This window comes from Perissodus microlepis, chromosome 6, assembly GCF_051167445.1.
Source record: "Perissodus microlepis isolate ML-2025 ecotype Zambia chromosome 6, ASM5116744v1, whole genome shotgun sequence".
NCBI lineage: Eukaryota > Metazoa > Chordata > Actinopteri > Cichliformes > Cichlidae > Perissodus > Perissodus microlepis.
The window spans coordinates 31094755-31103627 of NC_140466.1; the positions used below are offsets into that span (position 1 = coordinate 31094755).

The following is an 8873-nucleotide window of genomic DNA, read 5'->3' on the forward strand; positions in this document are numbered from 1 at the left end:
TGTTACCCTCCTTTTATTGGTTTATTTCTACACCTGCAGGCCAACCTGCCACCTTCATGTGCAGAGAAGGAACGGAGAGGAGAGCACAGAAAGGAATCTCTCATATGGCTCTGATCCCAGGTTCACATCTGTGCAGGACTTACTCTGCCAGAAACGGTAGCGTCTGAATGCACAACAAGTCATAACCCAGCATAATCATACTTCACTCACATAATCTGCTGGAAATCCCAGCAAAGCCCTTCATATAATAACCTGTCATCTTTGCAGAATTATCTTCTCCTGTCTTTGTTTTTCTTAGCTAAACTCCCTCATTGTTCATTTATCTGTAGTGCTTCAGATTTCCTTCAGCTAAAATACACGTGTTTCTACTCTGCAGGAGAACAGGTTCCAACAAAAAAATCAATTTTTAAAAGAGGCCATAAATTGGATGTCAACTATTGTCATTTCACACATTAATATTTGGAGAACTGAAAGGCTGTGGGAATAAAATCACCTCTGGCTGCTTTTCAGCTTGAACATTAGCTAAAATTTAACAATATATTATGCAGTTAGATATACATAACTGCCAACAACTGCCAAATTTATCCCAAGTAGTCTGTAATAATTAACGACTCATATCACAACCATCATATCTTCTTGGTGGGGAGGACTGTGTGTTTATTTTTCACTTTATATAACTGATAACATCACCTGCCTAGTGGATTTACAGCCAAACAATATATTATGGAGCAGTATAAAGCATCCCTATTAAAAACAAAATATTCAGTTTCAGATTTTCATTGTGTGATTTTCATGTACAGTTGTGGTCAGTAATACAATTAGGCAGGTAGTTAGTTTTCAGCTTCAACACCCTTTACAAAGATCTTCACGTGATTAGTCAAAAACCTATTGTATTTTAAAATCATTTACAACTTGAGCTGTCAGAATTTAACATCAACTTTGCTTGAATTAAAAAGCTAAGAACTCAAGGGTTTTTACTACTGAAGAGGATTAGCATTAGATGATTGTGTCATCTGCATAAAACAGAACAAAGCATTTGGTAGATTATCATAAAGATTATTTACTTATATATTTACTTCTGCTTATGGCTCTACTGTGGCTATAGCCCTGAGATAATCCTTTTGATATCTGGAAGAAAAAGGAATAAGTAGTCAAGTAGACTGCTTAGCTTCTATCTGGCAAGTACTTCGACACCCAGTTTATACAGAGTCAGGATGATTCAGTGTTGTGCACTTTTTTTCACCCATGTGACCTGGTCAACTTATAAGCCTTAGATAAATCATCATAAATATTAACACAAAAGTTCTCATTCTAGTAACTTAATGGTCTTGTTTACCATGTGAACAACTTAAGTTATTGCACTTTATTGATTGTAAAACCTGACTTATATAGTTAGAAATTGTTTTAACTGTTTACTGAAAAGCTAAAACAATCTACAGCTAGAAATATAGCCATTGACATCTAAGTGATTTTCTTTGAGTAATGGGAGAACGCAGGCAGATCGCCATATGTAAGAAACTAATTTGTTTTATTAAAGGCTCCATCCATCCGTCCATCCATCGATCCGTCCGTCCGTCCGTCCGTCCGTCCATCCATCCATCTGTCCATCCATCCATCCGTCCATCCGTCCATCCATCCATCCATCCATGAAGATCCTGGTTTTGAATCCAGGCTGGGACTTTTCTGTGTGGAGGTTTACACCTATTGTCTAATTAATATGAGGATTGATACTATTTTATTAAACAGGTGAGAATTTTTATTATACCAAAAATATACAATAGGCTGAACAATAACACCCTCCAAAATATGTACAACTTTAGGACTTACGTAGATAATAGTATAACAAAAATTATAGCATAGAACAAGGACTGCTGTTATTGTAAATTATATTACAGTTTCACTCGATTGGTTTGGCTCATTTCTTGAAACAGAAATTACATTCTCAAAACCATAAGGTCATTTGGCCAAACAGTCTTACAGTCCTGCCCAACATTATAGCTCACTAGCAAAATCAAATATCTTTCCCCAAACTCTTCGTCCATGCTTCAAAAGCAGATTCCTTTCCCATATAAAAGGTCAGTACAGTCAAAATAGCACAGATCCTTCTCAATTGCCTTGGCACATGTGCATTCATTTAGTGCTTTTGTGAAAATAACCTGGATGGTTTAGCACAACACCATGGATCCCCTGCAAAAGCTCATATCTCTCCCAAAAGAGTTTATCCATGTGTCAAAACTAAATATCCTTCTCATATAAATAGTCAATGCCCCCAAAATGCATTATACCTTCGGCATTGTTTAAGCACTGCAAGTCAAAATGCTTAGACGTTTTGTCACTGAGGCACAGGTCTAGCAACAGAATACCACTATGAATAAAACTAAAAGATTTTACAGTAAAATCAGCCTCCAATAAACCACTCATACTCAAGGAAACTGTAAACATTTTTATTCGTACAAAGAAATGTTAACATTAGAGAACATACTGTGAAAAGAAAACATATACAGGATTCTGTAAATGTGAACAGTTATAAACACAAACAAAAAACAAAAAAAACAAAAAAACCTCTAGCCTACCATACTGTAAATAAAGTTTCAGAACTATAGTACAGTAATATTTTCAGTGGTCGCCATTGTCACCCTCTCTTTCCTGGCCACCATCCTCATCCCCCTGGCCATCGACGCGCTGCTCTCTGTCAGGCCATAAATTCTCATCCACATCGCAACGGATATTTTCTCTTGCGATGCAGCGAGGGAAGAAACGGCGTGAATGTCTCAACCATCCCCTACATTGATCCCCTGTGATGTCCTCACATGCAGCATCCATTGCATGCAGCAGGGCCCTCTGGTCTTGAGCCTGATGCTCATACACCCTCCACCTCCAAGCTGAAAAAAACTCCTCAATTGGATTTAGGAAAGGAGAGTAAGGTGGAAGAAACTCCATTAGCATCCGGGGATGGGTGGTGAACCAGGTTCTGATGCGTGGGCCGCGGTGGAAGTTCACATTATCCCACACAATGACATAATGTGGTAGCTGAGGTCCTTCTTCACCTCTCTCATTTTCTGGGATCAGATCAGTATAAAGGTGGTCCAAAAAATTGAGGAGCTTTTGTGTATTGTAGGGCCCTAAACTGGGAATGTGTGTGGCCACACCTCTTTCTGATATAGCGGCACACATTGTTATATTTGCTCCTCGCTGGCCTGGGACATCCACAGTGGCTCGGTGGCCAATGATGTTACGGCCACGCCTTCGACCTTTGGCCAGGTTGAAGCCAGCTTCATCAACGAACACTAGGATGTGAGGGGTTTCGTTGCCTTCTAATGCCATTATTCTCTACAATAGAATAGAAATATATCTAATCAGTCAAGTAGAGACAGATACTGCAGGGAGGATCTAAAGTACTGTAAAAACAGGGAGTGGAAAACTGAAGACAATTTATAGGCAAAATGCTCTAGTCACACAAAGCTGGATTCTGAAGGTAAAAAGGATAACGCAAAACAAAAAAACAGTGGTAACCATGTCTTACTGTAATAGTGTTACAATGATAGACAACCAGTAGTTGACTTACATGCACATACTGGTACCGCAGCCCTTTCACTCTGTCAGAGTTTCTCTCAAATGGTACCCTGTAAATCTGTTTCATGGTCATCTGATGTCTCTTCAATACCCGGTCTATTGTGGAGATGCTGATAGAGTTTATATTTTGGAACATTACATTGTCTAGCAGGATTGCATTACGAATCTGTCTCAGTGTGATGGCATTATTTGCAATGACCATGTTGCATATTTCTCGTTCTTGTTGTTCATTTAGAAGTTTTCTTCTGCCACCCACTTGAGGCTGTCGTCCAATCCTAGACATACAAGTCAAAGGTCAACACTGTAAATTTGTTACAAAATGAGTTACCAATGTAATTGTACTGCTGTTTTATGGTACTAAAAGTGTGATGCACTGCACAGTGACTGGAATACTATTCACAGTATTTTCTCCATTTTTTTTTCTTTGACATTTTTATAGTATCATATAACATCACATGAAGATATTACAGTACTCTAGGCCTACACACACACCAACACTGAATAGTTCAATAGCATAGTTCTGTACCTGTTTTCCCTGCGAAAGGTTTGGATGATGGAGGAGACTGTAGACCGAGGCACATTAGGCTGCACTCGGCGACCTGCCTCTGCCATTGTGAGGCGATGGTTTATAACGTGGTCAATAAGGGTGGCCCGGATTTCATCTGGGACATCATGGTGCCTCCGTGCTCCTCGGCCTCTTCCCCCTATTCCTCCACGCATTCTCACTCCTCCTCTTCTTCTTCCTCCTCTTCCTCGAGCAGGAAGTTGCTGTTGTACTTGGCGAGGTGCTTCCATGTTCACACTGCAAATGAAACTGGCCCCGGGCCAAGCTCTGTCTATATACTTTTGGCAGCAGTCATAATCATAGACAACACCTGTCAGGTATCTAAACAACCTGTTTGATTGGTCATCTGAGATGTGGGAAGCTGCTCCTTCGTTAGTTCTAATTTCACCTGATTGATTGTCAAGTACTGTCATAACTTTATCAAATGTTCCAAGATATTCTTTCATGGTATTATATCTTTGACTAATTTTGACAGTTGAACAGACAATTGTGCATATGATGACTTACACAATGAAACCATGCTGATATGTTTTGGAGTGAGTAACCATTTCACTGAAAAATCAACTAATCAGTTTAGATCGCCAAGATCTATTTATTTGGAAAATGTGCTAAATGTGGGCTCATTGTGCTAACTGTAGCTACTTGTACATAATCATTTGAAAAGAAGCACAGAGTCACTTGAGACATGTACTAAAGCATTTGCAATTTGATAAAACCAATGAAAAATGACATTCTGTTGTGAACAATTGCAAGGTGGTTTGGAGATTTGTCCATGTTATTTTGAGAATGTCATCTCGGTTTCAAGAAATGAGCCAAACCAATCGAGAAAAACTGTGACACTTATAAAAAGCTATGACGCTTTTAGTACTCTTGAACATTTGGTTTTAGCAGAGTTTGATGCAACTTAAAAATCAGACCCTTAATATCCCAATGTAAGACCTCTGAATCGAAACTGCAGTTTTTCTGACTTGCTTTCAGATACATTCCTTCTCTTTTGCTTTACCAGTGTCCTCATTGTCCCTTTCTCCCTCATCTTTGTCTCTCTCGTTCTCTGCACCCTGTGGGCATGAACACAGTTTATGACTATTCCTCAGAAGTCTTCTGGCCTTAATCCTCACAAAGCTTCGGAGACAGAGAGACACTTTGCTCTTTACTTCCCCGCTGTTTGATCCCACATATTGTGTTCTTCTGGTCGGCAGGGAAGAAAAGGGTACGGCCGAGTGAGAGTATAAGGCAGAGAAAAGAAATAGATGCAGGGCAGAGGGGACAAAGAACAAAGCAAAAGAGAAACAAAGTGCACTGTGGCTTTGCCAATATGAAAACAAGACATAAACTCACCATTGCCAAGATAGATATCTTTTGGTTTTGAAGTCAGGGAAGATTTGCTTCAATCCCTGGACTGAAGCATTGATGCCGTTATTATGTATTGCGCTGAGAGAAAGCTGGAGAACAGAGGGAGGGAGGAGAGTTTGATATGAATTCCTGTTCAGGTAGACAGCCATATCAAAGCCAGTGGGCAACTACGACTTGTGATGAACCCTGCAAAATATTCATGATATCGCTGCATGAGAGAGGTGGTGCTTTGATCTCAGTTATGAGTTGTTGACAAGATGCCCAGAAGATGTAACAAATCAATGAGAAGGGAAAAAGGAAGGTGAAGGATTTCATATTTCCTTCCAAATGTTTTGATATGTTTGTCAGAAGCATGTCATAAATTCCCTAGAAATTGCCCCATCGTGCCATGGGAGAAATGTGAAATTTAATGGGAGAAGGAAAAGCACAGACAAAAGATGAAAACCATGCATGTAAAGTGATGGGTGATTTTTCTTTTTGTCCAGGAGAGAAAATACTATACCCCCTCAAAAGAGAGTGTGTTGAAGGAATTCTGATCCCAGTAGAAGGCAAGCTGGCACCTGACGGATGGACAAAGCCGAGGTCAAGAGATTTTTAGTCAAAGGTCAGGAGTAAGGCCTGATGTGCAAGCAGGAAAGTGACTTGTGAATTACCTCAGATCATTTTTGTCTACTTCTTATTAACTGTCTACTGGCTTGGGAGACAGGCAAGCAGCTGCTTCTCTCTTTTTGGGGAAAGCTGTGAAAGATTTATGCAGCAGCCTATGACTTCATAGAAATTGCTTGTTTGCATATTTCGCTCTTCACAGGTCTCCTTTGCAAGTTACGTTTTTAACAAGCTTTGGAGAATTTTAGCCACTTTGGTTTCATGGATCTGACTATGAAAGTACAGGGCGCTCCTACGGTCACAAGAAAGCCATGCCATGCCATGTACGTTGTATTATTTTTCTTCTGGATCACAATGGGTACCATAATTTTATAGTCAGTGTCATGTTGATCAAAAACCATAAAGTCACCACTTTCCTCTTAGACTTTCATACAACCAGACGTGTTTTTTGCAACCACATTTTTCACAACCTCCCATTTTAAACAATCAAGATTTAACACAATTTCATATTTATTTTTTCAAATTACAGACTTGGAGTATGTATTCATCTCTTATATAAAGTTTATGCTCTGTACTTTGAGAATTTTGTGCTAACCTATTTCTTTTTAAGTTAGAGTAAGCTGCTTCACTTAATTTACTTGAAAGCTGAACAGTTTTTTCAGCTCAATTCAATTCAATCAATCCCCACTGAGCAAGCCCTTGGTGACAGTGGAAAGGAAAATTTCCCTTTTAATAGGAATAAATCTCTTCCTGCTCAGGGAGGCTCAGAGAGGGGCAACTATCTGCCTCAATTGGTCGAGGGTGGTGAGGTGAAGAAGACAGGACAAAAGATACTGTGCAAGAGAGCCAGAGATGAATAATAACTGATGTTTAAATGCAGATGGGCATATAAACACACAGGTTTTAAATATTCACACAAACTTCACTGAACTGCATACAGCTCAGTTTTTACCTGTGAGATAATAGTTATAAATATAATTTTTTTAATATATATATATATTTTTTTTTCAATAAACATCTACAGATTATTAGTGAACGGTGCACATATCAGGTGTCACTGCAGTGTTTTCACTCCCAGGGCACAATTTTCTTTGATAAGGCGTCGTCTGGCATCTGCAAATGTCTGTTTCCACAATATTGCCAGTGTTACAGTATTCACTCTGTTAATTCATGTTCCTAAACCTGTTCCTTTGTTAACATGAAAACATTTTTTCATCAGTGCACATCTCACATCTTACAGATCTGTGTCCAGCTTTAAAGACCAAAACAGTCTGGATTTGCAGGCTGGAGCTGTTGGAGATGATGTAACTGCAAGTCAAACTAATGTCAAACAGCAAAAAGAAAATCAAATTAAATTTTGTGCAGTAGTAACTTGTACAAGGCACTGTGTAAAATGCAATAAATGAAATAACAAAAGCATGAAAATCAGACCAAATTTTTTTTTAAATAAATTTCATTTGTTGTCATATATATTTTTAGATCAGAGTTCCCATGATTCCCTCTGACTGGTTCTGTTACCCCTTTGCCACCCCATTAAAAAAGAAAAAGATCCTGGAAACGTCTCTGCTTCACATTCAGAGAACTGAAAAGAGCGTTTTATGGGTCATAAAGAGGGAAGTCACTGCAGTCTTCGATGGGTCACTGCGTGGCATTCTCCCTCTCCAAAAGGCTTGAATGACACACATTTACCAGCTTTTGTCATGTGATGGTCATTTATTTCGTTTTTCCTTCTTTTGTGTCTTCCAGAGTCAACAAAACCCAAGTGGCTGTGATGTCAGGACACGCTGCTCTTCCTGTTGTGGTGTTTTAAATACTTCTTTACAGTGCTGAAACACTGATGCCTTAATTTCCTTTGAAGAGGATATTCTTGTTCTTAGCAGAGGTAACCAGGTTAAACAAAGAACAAATTTTGATTAAGTTGCATGTCAGTGGTTTGGAAAATCATCAAACTGTCAGACTGCAGAATGGTCCTAAGTCCTTGCTTGTGAAAATCTGCTGGTCCATTCACTTGAGCATGTGCCTGTTCATTCGATAATAAAACCAGATTTACTATCAGCCCGGTGGCCCCATCCAGCTTTGTCTACATCCACCTCTCAGTGAGACCATTTTTTTTCTCTCTTTTCCTCTTTCAGCCCATTGATGTCTTTCTCTCTTTTCTCTGTGTTGACAGGAGTTTTAGTATCTGCTCAGAGAGCTCCATAATTCAACTGAGCTCAGTTCAGAAGAGTGAAAAACCTTTACCGGATGGCCTTACAACACTGACACTGAAACACACATTAAAAATGGTGGTGATGTTATAAAATATTAGCCAACTGTGATAAATTTGGCTTTTCCATATATTAGTCTTTCTTTTCTTCCCTCTATTATAGGAATTATTTGATATTAAAACATTTTATACAAGATCAAGCTGACAGAAGTTAGTAAAATTATTTATTTATTTTGTGTAAGTTATTTTAACCATAACATGTATTTTGGAGGACAAGGGGAACTGGAATGTTTGAGCCATTGTTTTTATGGCCACAATGAAAGTAACATGGATACATGGGCTCCCTGTTCTTTAAAAGTCAGCCTGCCATTGTTTTTTCTTTAGAAAGTTTCATCTTTTCAACCACTTGCAGCATCTCCTTTTGTATAATCTGACAATCTCTCAGCTCCTGTACTGGTATCACTTATACCAGCGGTTCCCAACCCCCGGGTCATGGACCGGTACCACTCCATGAGTCGTTTGGTACTGGGCTGTGAGAGTTGAGGCTCAGGTGTGAAATTTATGGTTTTC

The 8873-nt window shown here is 39.1% G+C and overlaps 1 protein-coding gene across 1 annotated transcript; it reads right to left on the minus strand.

Annotated features, from left to right (window-relative positions):
• Positions 1-2429: 2429 nt before the first annotated feature.
• LOC146385961 (uncharacterized) lies at positions 2430-3646 on the minus strand. Its single transcript, XM_084931977.1, has 2 exons — positions 3566-3646; positions 2430-3330 (listed from the first exon to the last, which is right to left on the minus strand). Exons 1-2 carry the CDS (start codon positions 3644-3646, stop codon positions 2617-2619), a joined length of 795 nt encoding a protein of 264 aa, XP_084788103.1. The 3' UTR covers positions 2430-2616.
• Positions 3647-8873: the final 5227 nt, after the last annotated feature.

What these genes read in the sequence shown, in the direction of transcription:
- LOC146385961 (XM_084931977.1), bottom strand. Translation starts at nt 3,646, where the DNA reads ATGACCATGAAACAGATTTACAGGGTACCATTTGAGAGAAACTCTGAC. An exon ending in TGCGGTACCAGTATGTGCAT is followed by an intron (nt 3,331 to 3,565) that starts GTAAGTCAACTA and finishes ATTCTATTGTAG; the next exon opens with AGAATAATGGCATTAGAAGG.